Genomic DNA, 14727 nt, shown 5'->3' with positions numbered 1-14727 from the left:
TGCCCCTACCCAGGCGTACGGGCTCCTGGCCAGCCTCACCTCTCAGGCAACAGAGCCAGGTGTAGAAAACACATCCTGAACGCTTTAATCAAGAACAAGCCGGCCTGTCTCAGGATGGCTCCTCAGATAAGGATCCCGGCCCCAATGCAGACGCATGGCTGACCCAGTCCAGCTGCCCTTGACCAGGGCTGGGGCTGAGCTTGATTCTGAAGTTCAGAAAGAGGCGAGAAGAGACTACCAGCCAGCAGGACCGCAGAGCGCCCAGCATGGCCTCTGCTTGGCTGTCAGGCTCCTCTCTCCATGTGGAAGGGGGCTGCAACTCCCAGCAAGAGTCAGAAAGGACCAGGAGAGACTGTCCCCCTCCTCCACCAGCACTGGAGAGACCAGGGAGCACGGATGCTAGGGCAAGAATCAGGGTCATGGGGATCCTGTTTACTTGCCAGCAAAATGTCTCTGGGGAAGCTCATGGAGGCAAGACAGATGCATCCTCCTCTAGAAGGCCAGCTTCTTCATCAGCAGGTAAACCCTGGAATCCACTTCAAACCCATGCAGGTTGTTTGCATCTCCCTGCAGCCGCATGAGCAGCCCCCCATAGGACACGTAGGCAGAGCTGGGGCAGGAGGAGAGGACTAGTGAGAGTGAGGAAACCCACAGGAGATCCTGTCTGGGATCCCTGTGCCTCCCCATGCTACCCTGGGGCACTGCTGCCCCTCTGGGGAAGGGGCACTCACAGGCGTGTGGCTGCCTCTGTGGATGTTTCATCTCCTTCGATCCTGTACACCTTGCCGTACATCACATACTCAAACTGGTCTGCCCTGCAATGGGACAACAGCATTTTGGAGAATAACCAAAACTGGATACTTCCACCTTCCCAGCATCCCCAACCCAAGCATCCTTTAGGAGAAGGTACCACACAGCCTCTCAGCATTTAACTTCTTCCCTCTCCACCACCTGGCTGCTCTGTGGATCTCAGGAGGCCCAACTTGAGCTGCCCACCCACACCAGCTGGATCCCTGGTACCTGGAAGGCCTATCGTCTGTGGGGTTATACTCCCCATCATCCAGGGTGCCGTCCTCGTACAAGGTGCTGGCAATGACCAAGCGGAATTTGTCACCTGGGATGAGAGGGCACAGGAGCTGTGAGAAGGTGGCCAGGGGCAGGCGGGCACAGGTCAGCATCGACCACCGGGGGGCAAAGTTGGCACAGCCATGGCCCACATCATGTGCAAAGCACAAGTGAGAAAGCCAGTCCCAGCTCTCAACAGCACTCAAGAGCTAGAGTACGGTAGCTGGGCACTGAGCATTTCTCATGAGATCTTCCAGTTTTCACACAGGGAAGACATGGCACCACTCTCAACACCAGAGACACACACGTCAACGTGTAACAGCACGAAGGCCTGCCCTCCAGGGGCACAAAGCACGAGGTGCCTGTTTCAGCAGAGTATTCCCAAGCAGCACCCTCCCAGGCACGGAGGGCAGCTCGGTATGATCCCTCCCACCTCAATCCGAGGCTGGTTCCAGGTTCCTTGCCAGAAAAGCCAGGCTAAAGGGTCACAACTATAGCAGATCTGAGTAGGTGGAAGCAAAGAACTGCTCCAGACAGTTTGGCACAAATGCCACTCCCACGTTCAGACCTCCAAGAGGACTGTGGAAGACGAGGAAAGATTACACGGGACCCTTTGCCTCCCCCAGGTCCCACAGTCATGCATCATCATCACAGAGGAAACTAGAGCCACCAGGACACCAGAGATGACATTTCCACAGGACGCAGCAACAGATCTTCACAGTGTCCCAGAGGGCAAGGCTGAGCTCTGCGCACGTACCTGAGACCTTACAGCACTAACCGCAGCCTTCCTTGCTACTTATGGCAAGACTCTGTCTTTGCCATCTAATATTTTTGGCCACAGAAACGCATCTCAAAAGTTCTCTTTAAGGCTTAGTTCCTACCAATTGATGCAATTTCTCCACAGAGTGTATGTGGGGAACAGGGCAGAATGGAACCCAAATAAATCTCACAGTGAAATGAGCCACAATCCAGCACCACACCTTCTCTGATCTGGGGACAGCATAGTGGCCTAGGAAAGTCTGCGATCAGTCTTGCTCCTCTGTGCACCAGTGTGTGCCTCTAACCTTCCTCCACCCAGGACTGATACCAGCTCACTCCTGGCATATTCTGGGCTAACAGCCCAAGAGCTTACCAAGGTCCACAGGGTAGATCTGGATGTTCACATCCAGGATGAGGTCCATCTTGAAGGACTCGCTCTCACAGTGCAGGCGGGACACTGTGGAAAGCAGCAGAATCAAAAACAATGCCAGGAAAGACCCCACAGACTGGGTGGGTACAGGGTCCCAGGACCAGGCCATCCTCCCCCAAACCTAGCATGGACTGAAACCCAAGTTATTTGGGAAAGGCCCAGGGCAGACACAGGCATGTGTACGGATAGGAGATGGGGCTCTGGGCATGCAGACAGGGCACCCTAGGAGGGAAAGTCGCCCATGGTGGTGGGGAGGAAGGGGGCTGTTGGCATGGTGCACACTGAGGACAGCAGCCTTGGGCAAGGAGGGGGAAAGCAAGGGAGACATAGCACACTGAGAGGGCAGCCCCAGGCTGGCGGGGAATCAGACAGGTTGCGGGAAGAAAGAAGGCAGAAGGGAAAATGGGACCCACGGGGACAGGGGAGCAGCGTGAGGATGCGGGGGACCGGGGCACACGGGGGGGGGGGGGGGGCGGCACTGACTGAGGAGCGGGGATACAGTGGAGGGCCAGCCTGAGGCTGGAGGGCAGAGGGCAGCGGCGGGCGGCGGCGGCAGGCCGTGCCCCGCGGGCGGTGCGGAGGCCTGGCCTGGCCGTGCCGTGCCGGCCGGCCGCCTTCGAGAAGGTTCCCCGGCGAGGCGGCGGCGCGGCGCCCCGCTCACCGCGGTCGAACTTTTTGCCCTCGGGGTCGATGTCCTTCACATCGAAGATGTCCTCGAAGAGGATCCCGGCCATGGCCCCGCTCCGGCGCCAGCCGCCGCCGCCGCCGCCGCCGCCGCCGCCGCCGCCGCCGCCGCCGCCTGCCCCTTCCGCTTCCGCTTCCGCCGCCGCGCTTCCGCCCGGCGCTGCAACAGGGCGGAAGTAGCCTGGGGGGCGGGGCTGTGATGGCGCCTGCGCACTGGGGCTCGGCCGGCTGCAGGTGTCCGCGCGGCCCTAGCGCCCGTCGCGGGTAGTCCCGGCGCCGCCTCTCTCCCCGGCCGTGCTGTTCCTTCCCTCCCCCCCGCCCCGCCCCTTAGCGGCTGCCCGTGTGCAGCGCCGAGCATCCCGCGGGCCCCGCAGCCCCCTCACGCCCCGCAGTGCGCTGGGCTTCGCCACCGCTTGGGCCCCCGGCTGGGGCAGGCAGAAAGGGGCACTGCAACTGGGGATGCCTTGCAGTTGGTGGGGGGGTGACTTGCAACTGGGGGAGCATTGCAATTGGGGGTTGCATCGAGGGGCATTGCACCTGGGGGGCACTGCAGCTAGGGGTGCTCTGCAAGGGGGGCAGTGCAATGAGAAGGGTGCGTTGCAGCGGGATGGGGGCATTGCAGCAGCGGGTGGATTGCAGTGGGGGTGTGTTCCCGTGTGGGGTACCCCGCACTGGGACTGCAATACAAGTTGAGGGTGCACTGCAATGGGGAGGTGGGTTGCAATCGAGGGGGGAGCGCACTGCAGTGGGGGGGGGTCCCAGGTTCCCGCCTCGGGGTGGGGGGGTTGTCCCGGGACAAGCTCCCCGGTGCATTACTGCATTCCTGCCCACGCCGCGGCTGGCGCAGGAGCCGGCAGGGTTGGGGGCAGGCAGCCTGGCAGCAGGCACCGGAGGCGACCCTGCTTTTGGGGGGGCTGAGACCCCTTTGGGGGGCCTGGCCTGGCTGGCCAGATTCCGGCAGGGGGAGCTGCGAGGCCACGGATGGCGCGAGACGGGGCCGCGCCACGGCGGCGCGCCACGGCCACAGGCCGGCCACGGCGTGGGGTGCCGGGCCTGGGGGCAGGGACGTCCCGCGGCGGGCTCGCGGCCCGGGGGCCGCTCCTGGGCGGCTCAGCGGCGGCAGAAGCCGTTTCCGCGGGGCCCCGCGTGTGCCGCTGGGCCAGCGCCGGGCATCGGCGTCACGAGTTTGGCAGACTCAGCTGGCACGGGGCAGGGCACGGAGCGGGCAGAAGGGCGGGGGCGCCGGGGAGGCTGCCCCCGGCCGAGCCCGGGCTCCCCCGCCGCGGCGCCCGGGGCCATCCTGGCGTGGGGCGGCCTCCGGCCCCCCGCGGGCACTGCCGCCGCCCAACCGGGGGGTGGCGGTGCCCCGTGTCCCGGCCCGGAGCAGAGGCACCGGGGATGGGCGCTGGGGCCGCGGTGCCAGCTGGCGCTGAAGCCTGGCACAGCCGCACTGGACGTCGGGTGGGGGGCGGGGGGCGACGGCTGTCACCCGCTGGCCTGCAGATGAACCGGAACGGCGGGAGGAGGAGGAGGAGGAGGAGGAAGGGGGGGTCCGACGGCGCCGGGCGGGGACGCCCGCCTCGGGGTGCCCCGGCGCCGGGTCGGCAGTTCAGCCACGCCGGCCCGCACGCGGGGTCGGCCCCGGCCCCCCGCGCTGCCCGGCTTTAACCTGCGCCCCCCCAGCTCCACCAAGGCCCGCCCCAGCCCGTGCCCCCCCTGCACCCCTCCGCACTGCCCCGGCGCGGGGGGTTGGGGAGCGGGGCTGTGTGAAACGGCACAGCATGGCTCGGCACGGCACGGCACGGCGGTGCCCCTCTGTGGGACGGGGGTGTCAGGAGACGGGGGCTTGGTGGCTGGGGCACAGGAGAGGAAGGTGGCATGGTGCCGTGCGGGGCACGTGTCACCTGCCCGCCTGGGGACCGTAATGCCTTCACTGGGGACATCTACGTGATGTGGATCTCCACGGCTCTGGTGGCTGGAGAGAGGTGACTGCAGAGCACGGCCACGGGGTCTGGAGCTGAGACGTCTCCAGAGCACGGCCACGGGGTCTGGAGCCGAGAGGTCTCCAGAGCACGGCCACGGGGTCTGGAGCCGAGACGCCTCCAGAGCACGGCCGTGGGGTCTGGAGCCGAGACGCCTCCAGAGCACGGCCACGGGGCCTGGAGCCGAAACGTCTCCAGAGCACGGCCACGGGGTCTGGAGCCGAGACCCCTCCAGAGCACGGCCACGGGGTCTGGAGCCGAGACGCCTCCACAGCACGGCCGTGGGGTCTGGAGCCGAGACGCCTCCAGAGCACGGCCACGGGGTCTGGAGCCGAGACCCCTCCAGAGCACGGCCATGGGGCCTGGAGCTGAGACGTCTCCAGAGCACGGCCACGGGGTCTGGAGCCGAGACCCCTCCAGAGCACGGCCATGGGGTCTGGAGCCGAAACGTCTCCAGAGCACGGCCACGGGGTCTGGAGCCGAGACCCCTCCAGAGCACGGCCACGGGGCCTGGAGCCGAAACGTCTCCAGAGCACGGCCACGGGGTCTGGAGCCGAGACGCCTCCAGAGCACGGCCGTGGGGTCTGGAGCCGAGACGCCTCCAGAGCACGGCCGTGGGGTCTGGAGCCGAAACGTCTCCAAAGCACGGCCACGGGGCCTGGAGCCGAAACGTCTCCAGAGCACGGCCACGGGGTCTGGAGCCGAGACGCCTCCAGAGCACGGCCGTGGGGTCTGGAGCCGAGACCCCTCCAGAGCACGGCCGTGGGGCCTGGAGCTGAGACGTCTCCAGAGCACGGCCGTGGGGCCTGGAGCCGAGACGCCTCCAGAGCACGGCCATGGGGTCTGGAGCCGAAACGTCTCCAGAGCACGGCCACGGGGTCTGGAGCCGAGACGCCTCCAGAGCACGGCCGTGGGGTCTGGAGCCGAAACGTCTCCAGAGCACGGCCACGGGGTCTGGAGCCGAGACGCCTCCAGAGCACGGCCGTGGGGTCTGGAGCCGAGACCCCTCCAGAGCACGGCCGTGGGGTCTGGAGCCGAGACCCCTCCAGAGCACGGCCGTGGGGCCTGGAGCCAAGACCCCTCCAGAGCACGGCCGTGGGGCCTGGAGCCGAGACGTCTCCAGAGCACGGCCACGGGGTCTGGAGCTGAGACCCCTCCAGAGCACGGCCGTGGGGTCTGGAGCCGAGACCCCTCCAGAGCACGGCCGTGGGGCCTGGAGCCGAGACGTCTCCAGAGCACGGCCACGGGGTCTGGAGCCGAGACCCCTCCAGAGCACGGCCACGGGGTCTGGAGCCGAGACCCCTCCAGAGCACGGCCGTGGGGCCTGGAGCCGAGACGTCTCCAGAGCACGGCCGTGGGGTCTGGAGCCGAAACGTCTCCAGAGCACGGCCACGGGGTCTGGAGCCGAGACGCCTCCAGAGCACGGCCACGGGGTCTGGAGCCGAGACCCCTCCAGAGCACGGCCACGGGGTCTGGAGCCGAGACGCCTCCAGAGCACGGCCGTGGGGCCTGGAGCTGAGCTGTTGGTGGTGCGCAGCCGGTGCGGCCTGGCGCAGAGTCGCCTCTGGGGCCTTGGCACTGTCCAGCCCGGCTCCCGGGGGCCCGGAGCGCTGTCCCCTGCCTGCGCCCTGCCGGGGGGGACAGCAGCACACCGAGTGCAGCGAGGGCTGGCGGCGCCCTGGTGTGTGGGGGGGGTGACGTGCCCCCCAAACACCCCAGTCGCCCAATCTGCCTGGGGGGGTGACTGGGGGCCGCTGCAAGGTGACGGGAGGGGACAGGATGCACCGCAGCTGGCCCTGCCGCCCCGCCGCTGAGACCTGGCACGCTCGGTGCAGCTCAGCAGGGCCCAGGCAGCCCGGGCAGGCAGGGTGCTGCGGGGGGGGGGGGGGGGTGGCAGAGGCAGGGCAGCCCGGACGCCTGGGCCCTGCTGCCAGCCCCGGCTGCTGCCCTGCCCTGTTGGGACCGCGGCACATCCAAGCGCCGGCGTGGGGCGAAGGTGGGCGTGGAGCTGCCCGCGGAGGCCAGCTGGCAAGGGCAGGAGGGGGCCGGATGCCATGGTGCCGGGCAGCCTCCTGCCGAGCCCTCGTGCCCGGGGTGCGCTCGTTGTCCCGGGGGGCACCGTGCTGCCACCCCTGCGCCGGCACCCGGGGTCTGCGGGGGGGGGCAGAGCTCCCAGCCGGTGCCCGCGGAGCAGGGCACAGCTTGGCACCGCCGCTTCCCCTGCCGTGGGGCACCCCAAAACGCCCCAGCACCAAGCGGGACCCGTTGGGGCTGCGGGGGGGGGGGGTGTCACCCCTTTCCTTCTGCCGGTGGTGCAGGGGTGCAGCCGCGGCGGGCTGGCGCGGTCGCTGCGCGCGGGGGGGGGGGGGGCGGCCCCCTGCGCTCGTTAGCTGCTCGCCTGTTATCTCCAGCCGATAAATTATACAACACAGTGCGCCTTTGAAATGCAGCCAGGCCCTCCATCCGGTGCGGGGGGGCGGGGGGCGTTTGGGGGCTGAACGCAGCTAGTTTAGCAGCATCTGCCAGGAGGAGGGGGCGGGAAGCAGCGCGGGGGCACCGGCGAGGCCTGGGGGCCCGGTGGGCAAGGGGGCGGCGGGGACGGAGGGGGGGGTCCCCGGGGCGGCAGCTCCGAGGTGGAGGATGCTCCGGCGCGGGGAAGCGCGGCGGCACCGTGCATGGGGAGGGGGCCGGGAGAGCCCCCCGGGGCCGTGCCCGCCGCGCGCCGTGCCAGCACCGGGGTGCCGCGGTGGGGGCCGGCGGCGGCGCTTCAGAGGCCGCGCTGGCCCTTGTTCTCCGCGGCACAAAGGAGCCGCGAAGCCGCCGTTACGGCAGCAAACAGCCAGCAGGGAGAGGCCGGCGGGGCCGGGCGCCGCGGGCACCGGCGGGCACCGGCGGGCCGGGAGCGGGGCGCCGCGGTGCCCGGCACGGGGGTCACCGCGCCACGTGGCGCCCGGCCCCGCTGATCCCCCCCCCTCCCTCCTCGTTAAACCCGGCGGCCCCCTCGGCCCCGCTCCAGCGCATCCGGCGAGGCCGAATTCCTCCGGGCTGATGCTGACGGCTGCTTTTTGGCGACACCTCGCCGCGGTGGCGGGGGCCCGCCCGGCTCCCCCCCGGCTGTCGTCGGCTGGCCCGGCCCCGCCGCGGCCCTCACCCGCCGCCGGCCCCCCGCCGCCCCCCTCGGCTTCCCCGCGGCCCGGCCCCCTCGGCTGCCCCGCGCCCACTCTGCCCCCGGGGCTGCCAAGCTGGAGCGCCGAGGTGGGATTAGAGCCGGGGGATTTAGGAGGGCTCGAAATTAGCTTAATGGCTTTGGAAGACAAACAGGTTGGCGCGCTGGAGCGATCGGGCCGAGGATCAGCGGAATTGGGAGCAGAGGCAGGATGGAGCCTCGCGCCCGACCTGCTCCTGCCCTTCCTCCCCGGCCCTGCTGCAGCACCCAGCCCCAGTGCAGCGCCCGGCCCCAGTGCAGCACCCGGCCCTGGCGCCAGTGCAGCGCCCGGCCCCATCCCCAGTGCAGCGCCTGGCCCCAGTGCAGCGCCCGGCCCCATCCCCAGTGCAGCACCCAGCCCCAGTGCAGCGCCCGGCCCCAGTGCAGCACCCAGCCCCAGCCCCAGTGCAGTGCCCAGCCCCATCCCCAGTGCAGCACGCGGCCCCAGTGCAGCACCTGGCCCCATCCCCAGTGCAGCGCCCATCCTGGTGCAGCACCCAGCCTGGAGCACCGCAGCGCCTTGCTGCAGCCTCACCGCTCCTGCATGCAGCTCCCGCTCTGCCCCGGTGCCTGTCACCCTGCTCTCAGGCCCGCAGGCCTGCACACCCCGGGGAGGGGGTGTACGGGGTGCGTCGGTGTCCAGCTCTGCCACCGTCCAGCGCCTGCTGCTGGCTTCGCCGCCCGGCGCTGCCCGCCTGGGGGCCCGGCAGCACGCCGGTGCTTCGGGCCAGTTCGAGCCTCCCGCGGGCCTGGTCCCGGGCACAGGCCAGCGCCGCCGGGCGCTGCCAAGCGCCCCCTTCCCTTCTCCTTCCCTCCCTTTTCCCGGTCCTGTCCTCCCCGCTTTCCCTCCCCTTGCCAGCCGGGGCCGCGTGCCGGCGCTCCTGGCCCGGCTCCCCTCGCCCCGTGTTCGGGCTGCGACCACGCCGGCGGCACAGCTGGGTCGTGCGGGTCCCCCCCGCCGCCCCCGGGCCCCGGCGGCTCTGGGGTCACGTTCGCGCCCCAATAGCACCGTGGTCCCGCTCCTCGCCGGAGGTCGTATCGCCAGTGACTCGCGCCATCCGGCCCGAGCCCAGCCCACCGGGCAGCGCGGCGGGCGCGGGGGCCGGAGCGGGCACCGGCGCCGTCCGTGCCCCGAGCCCAACAGGTCTCGGCCGGGCGAGCCCTCGGAGCGGGCTCTGGAGAGCTGGCCCGGAGCCAGGCTGCGGCGTGGGCGGCGGAGGAGGAGGAGGGGGCCGTGGCGAGGAAGGCCCGGCGCGGGGGACAGCCCGCCGTGCCCGTGCCCCCTCCGCCGCCGCTTCCTGCGCAGGCGGCCCGCGGCCGGCGATGAAAGCAGCCCCAGCAGATGTTTCTGGCTTGTTTTCATCTCATTAACCGTTTCCTCTTTTATTACGAGATAAATTATTAATTGTTCAGAGTGAGGAAGAAAGAAAGGAGAAATCCTGACGGAGATCCCGGCGGCGCGTGGAGGGCAGGGGCCGGGCGTCCCGGGGGGGCAGGCAGCCCCTCACAGCAGTGCCAGCCCCCTGCCATGGCCCCCCGTCGGGGCTGGGGGGGAGGCAGCGGGGAGCCCCCGCAGCCCCTGGCAGCAGTGCCAGCCCCCCGCCATGGCCCCCCATCGGGGCTGGGGGGGAGGCGGTGGGGAGCCCCCGCAGCCCCTGGCAGCAGTGCCAGCCCCCCGCCATGGCCCCCCATCGGGGCTGGGGGGGAGGCGGTGGGGAGCCCCCGCAGCCCCTGGCAGCAGTGCCAGCCCCCCGCCATGGCCCCCCATCGGGGCTGGGGGGGAGGCGGTGGGGAGCCCCCGCAGCCCCTGGCAGCGGTGCCAGCCCCCTGCCATGGCCCCCCATCGGGGCTGGGGGGGAGGCGGTGGGGAGCCCCCGCAGCCCCTGGCAGCGGTGCCAGCCCCCTGCCATGGCCCCCCGTCGGGGCTGGGGGGGAGGCGGTGGGGAGCCCCCGCAGCCCCTCGCAGCGGTGCCAGCCCCCTGCCATGGCCCCCCATCGGGGCTGGGGGGGAGGCGGTGGGGAGCCCCCGCAGCCCCTGGTAGCGGTGCCAGCCCCCTGCCATGGCCCCCCGTCGGGGCTGGGGGGGAGGCGGTGGGGAGCCCCCGCAGCCCCTCGCAGCGGTGCCAGCCCCCTGCCATGGCCCCCCGTCGGGGCTGGGGGGGAGGCGGTGGGGAGACCCCGCAGCCCCTCGCAGCGGTGCCAGCCCCCTGCCATGGCCCCCCGTCGGGGCTGGGGGGGAGGCGGTGGGGAGCCCCCGCAGCCCCTCGCAGCGGTGCCAGCCCCCTGCCATGGCCCCCCGTCGGGGCTGGGGGGGAGGCGGTGGGGAGCCCCCGCAGCCCCTCGCAGCAGTGCCAGCCCCCCGCCATGGCCCCCCATCGGGGCTGGGGGGGAGGCGGTGGGGAGCCCCCGCAGCCCCTGGCAGCGGTGCCAGCCCCCTGCCATGGCCCCCCGTCGGGGCTGGGGGGGAGGCGGTGGGGAGACCCCGCAGCCCCTCGCAGCGGTGCCAGCCCCCTGCCATGGCCCCCCGTCGGGGCTGGGGGGGAGGCGGTGGGGAGCCCCCGCAGCCCCTCGCAGCGGTGCCAGCCCCCTACCATGGCCCCCCATCGGGGCTGGGGGGGAGGCGGTGGGGAGCCCCCGCAGCCCCTCGCAGCGGTGCCAGCCCCCTGCCATGGCCCCCCATCGGGGCTGGGGGGGAGGCGGTGGGGAGCCCCCGCAGCCCCTGGCAGCGGTGCCAGCCCCCTACCATGGCCCCCCATCGGGGCTGGGGGGGAGGCAGCGGGGAGCCCCCGCAGCCCCTCGCAGCGGTGCCAGCCCCCTGCCATGGCCCCCCATCGGGGCTGGGGGGGAGGCGGTGGGGAGCCCCCGCAGCCCCTGGCAGCGGTGCCAGCCCCCTGCCATGGCCCCCCGTCGGGGCTGGGGGGGAGGCGGTGGGGAGACCCCGCAGCCCCTCGCAGCGGTGCCAGCCCCCTGCCATGGCCCCCCGTCGGGGCTGGGGGGGAGGCAGCGGGGAGCCCCCGCAGCCCCTCGCAGCGGTGCCAGCCCCCTGCCATGGCCCCCCGTCGGGGCTGGGGGGGAGGCGGTGGGGAGCCCCCGCAGCCCCTGGCAGCGGTGCCAGCCCCCTGCCATGGCCCCCCGTCGGGGCTGGGGGGGAGGCGGTGGGGAGCCCCCGCAGCCCCTCGCAGCGGTGCCAGCCCCCTGCCATGGCCCCCCGTCGGGGCTGGGGGGGAGGCGGTGGGGAGACCCCGCAGCCCCTGGCAGCGGTGCCAGCCCCCTGCCATGGCCCCCCGTCGGGGCTGGGGGGGAGGCGGCGGGGAGCCCCCGTGGCCCCTGGCAGCGGCGGGCGGGCAGCGGCACGGGAGGAGCGGGGCCGCGCGGGGGCTTCCCAGCACCTGGCCTCCGTCAGCAGCCGGTGGACGTAACCCGGGCGGACAGGCGGACGGCGGGGCCTGGCGTGGGCTGCAGACCCCCACTCCCCCCCCACCCGCGACCCCTGGCTGCGGGGCGCCTTCCCCCGGCCCCCTCCAGCCGCTGTTTGCCTCTCCCCGCAGGCTGCTGCAGGCTGAGAACGGGCGCACTCGCGGCACGTATCCTGCCAGAGCCAAGGCCAGGGCGGACACGGCTGCAGCCCCAGCGCCAGGGCGGTGGGAGCCACCCTGTCCCCATCACCCCGGCCCCGGTGCCGGCAGCCCGGCCCCCAGCCCCTGCCCCCGTGAAATATTCATGGTCTGCGACGAGGAGTTAATTTAATTGCGCTAATGAGGAGCTGAATAATTTACGCTCTTCGCAAGTGGGTTCGCGAGCCGTCATTAGCGGCTGACGCGGGAGCGGGCAGGGGAAGCGGCCGAGCCCCCACCCGGGCGGCTCCGCTTGGGGAGGCAGTGGGGACGGGGACCCCGGGGGACAGGGCCCGTCCGGCGCCTCCCGCATGCCCCGACGCCCCGCTGATGGGCACCGCCGGGGGCAAAGCGGCCCAAGCGCCGGCGCCGTGCCCTCCTGCCGGTCCTGGCCCCCGGCCGCCCCGGGCAGAGCCTCCCTCCATCCCCGGCACCACGGCTTTGGTCCGGGGCCAGCGGCCACGGCTCGGATGAAATACGGCTCGGAGAAGGAGCCGGGGCCGTGCCGGCGCGCTCCGGATTCCTGAGATAACGGGGACAGGCGGGACGGCGACCTTCAGCTACGTTTTTCCCGTCCAAATTTTGGCCTCGCTCCGGTGAGCCCCCGGCCGGCTGCTGCTCGCCCGGCAGATAAGCGAGGCCGCCGGGGAGGTGGGGGCCGGCGTGCCGAGGGGGCCTGCTGCCCACGCCGGCCCCGGGCGCCCGGGCCCGCGGCTCCCGGCGGCTCCCCCCGCTCGCGAAGCCCGCGATAAGGCTGCTGCGGTGCCGCGGCAGGAAACTCCGGGGCAGAGGCCGGGCCGGAGCCAAACGGCTGCAGCCAGCGCGCCGATAACGCCTGGATTTCCTCCCGGCGCGGGGTGCGTGTGCTCGGCCACGCGCCCGTGCGGAGGGGCGGCCGTGGGGCGCTCCGGCGGCGGCGCGGCCGCGTGGCCTTCGCTGCCTTCCCCGGGGCGCCCGCGGGGCTGCGACCCAGCCGGCCCCCGGCGCCCCGGCTCCGGGGCTGGCGCCGGGTCGGACGCCGGCTCCGGGCGCGATTCGTCGGGATGCTCTCCTGCACGGCCCCGGCTGCCGCGGAGGGCGGCGCGGACGGGACCGCTCGCTTCTGGGACGCCGTCCAGAAAGGGAAAGCGCGCGGGGCTTTCCGTCGGCGTCGGATGTGCCGGCGGACGGCGCGGCGGGACGCGCCGCCTCCCTTCCCCTGGCCGGGACCCGGCAGCCGGTCCCGGCGGAGGGCCTCCCAGCCCGGCCGGCGGGACGTCTCCGGGAGCGGCGGGACCGGGGGACGCCCGGGGGGCGTCCGCGCAGGCGGGGACCCCGGAGAAGCAAGCGGGGCAGCAGCCAAGCAACGAGCCCCGGCCCAGGGGGCCTGGGACATCCATGGGACACGGGGAGCCCGTGGGGGCTCGGCTCCGGCTCCCTCCCCCCCCCCCCCCCGGTTTAATCACCGCGTTCCCAGCTGGGGCTGGAGGGCCTGAGCCGAACGGCCGTAAAAAGGGCAGTGATGCACGGCCTGGAATAAATGAAATATTTAATGCACGCCGTAAAGCTGCGTGAGCCCATTAGCAGCAGCTCCATAAAGATGGGGGGCTGCGGGGGCACGCGGGCTGGAGGGACTGGGACATCGGCTGGTCTCAGACTGGGGAAGCTGGGGGCGTGGGGAGCAAGAGGGGGCCGGGGTCCCGCTCCACGCCGCGGGTGACCCCCGCACCCAAGGCACTGCCAGCCCCGGGCGCCCGTGTGCGGAGGGAGCCGCGGCTGCACGGGGGTCAGCGCCGGGGTGGGGGGGCTCCCTGGGAGGTCCGTGCGCGGCCAGGGGGCGGCAGGGCACGTACACACGCGCGCACACACACACACACACATGCACGCTCAGGTACACGTATGTGTGCACACCTGCAGCCCCCCTGCCCAAATGCGCGTGCACACCTGCAGATTGATGCACAAGCACGCCGGCACGTGCGCGCCCCCCCGCGCGCACACGCACACATGCGTGCACACGCACACACGCACACGCACACGCCTGCACGCACGTGCACCGCCGCGGGTGCCGGCAGGGCTGCTCCTCGCGCGGGGCGCTGCCCCCCCGGCCACTCTCGGGAGTTTGAAGAGCGAGAAGGAATTTTAAACGCTTCGACCCCTGACCCGGCTGTGCCCGCGAGGGGCAGCGAGACCCCCGGCTGCCCCGGCCGGCCGGCGGGGCCGGGGGGCCGCGGGCGACAGCGAGCCCTCGCAGGGCCCCAGCGCGCCCCGGCCGCCCGCCTCGCCGGCGGCACCCCGGCCGGGCACCGGGCGCGCTGCAGCCGGGGGTCCCTGCGAGGGGCCGCGGCACCCGGAGCGCCCCGGCGGCTGCTCCGCCGCCCGCGCCGTGTAATTAAAAACGCAATTAAGCGCTGCCACTTAGCAGAAAAGCCGTACAGTTTGGGGATAATTATCTGACACTGTAACAAGTTGCCCAACATTAATCAGGCGCGGATGTGCTCCAGCGGCTGCACCGCCCGCCCCGGCCCGCCGAGCCCCCCCGCGCCGCTGCGCCGGGCCGCGGGGGGCCGGGGCCGCGGGGGGCGGCGGCCGTGCCGGGGGGGCGCGGGGGAGGGGGGCGGGCCGGGGGGCGCGGGGGGCGGCGGCCGTGCCGGGGGTGCAGGAGAGGGGGGTGGGCTGGGGGGGGCGCAGCTGCGGGCCCCGCACCGCTTTTGTGCGCCCCGGGCAGGGGGGGGAAGGAGCCCCCAGCGCCTCGGCGCAGCGCTTGCAAACGCGGCCCGGGGGCCGTCGCCGGCGGCTCCGGAGCCAGGGGAGGTGGGAGTCCCGGGGGGGGGACGGGGGGGGACAGGCCCGCTCAACGCCTGCCGCGGCGGGGCCGACAGGCCCGAAACCGGGCGGTCGCCTCCCGCCCGCGCAGCCCTTCGCCTCCGCGCGCCCGGCCGTGTTCGCCGGCACGAACGGAGCCCTCGGGCCCCCGGGGTGCGCCGGGACCCCCGGCTGGCACCCAGCCCC

The 14727-nt window shown here is 72.4% G+C and overlaps 1 protein-coding gene across 1 annotated transcript; it reads right to left on the bottom strand.

The window, feature by feature from the left end:
- Positions 1-62: 62 nt before the first annotated feature.
- On the bottom strand, positions 63-3022 carry POLR2H (RNA polymerase II, I and III subunit H). Its single transcript, XM_062582746.1, has 5 exons — positions 2916-3022; positions 2198-2281; positions 1021-1114; positions 732-815; positions 63-610 (listed from the first exon to the last, which is right to left on the bottom strand). Exons 1-5 carry the CDS (start codon positions 2986-2988, stop codon positions 493-495), a joined length of 453 nt encoding a protein of 150 aa, XP_062438730.1. The 5' UTR covers positions 2989-3022; the 3' UTR covers positions 63-492.
- Positions 3023-14727: the final 11705 nt, after the last annotated feature.

This window comes from Rhea pennata, chromosome 9, assembly GCF_028389875.1.
Source record: "Rhea pennata isolate bPtePen1 chromosome 9, bPtePen1.pri, whole genome shotgun sequence".
Taxonomy (NCBI): domain Eukaryota; kingdom Metazoa; phylum Chordata; class Aves; order Rheiformes; family Rheidae; genus Rhea; species Rhea pennata.
Note: the sequence above shows the minus strand (reverse complement) of the source record. Positions and strands in the feature narration are given on the sequence as shown.

Coding starts and splice junctions, on each gene's coding strand:
- POLR2H (XM_062582746.1), bottom strand. CDS start 2,988: ATGGCCGGGATCCTCTTCGAGGACATCTTCGATGTGAAGGACATCGAC. Junction 816..1,020: donor ACAGACGATAGGCCTTCCAG/GTACCAGGGATC, acceptor GTCCCATTGCAG/GGCAGACCAGTTTGAGTATG. Junction 611..731: donor ACAGAGGCAGCCACACGCCT/GTGAGTGCCCCT, acceptor CTCCTGCCCCAG/CTCTGCCTACGTGTCCTATG.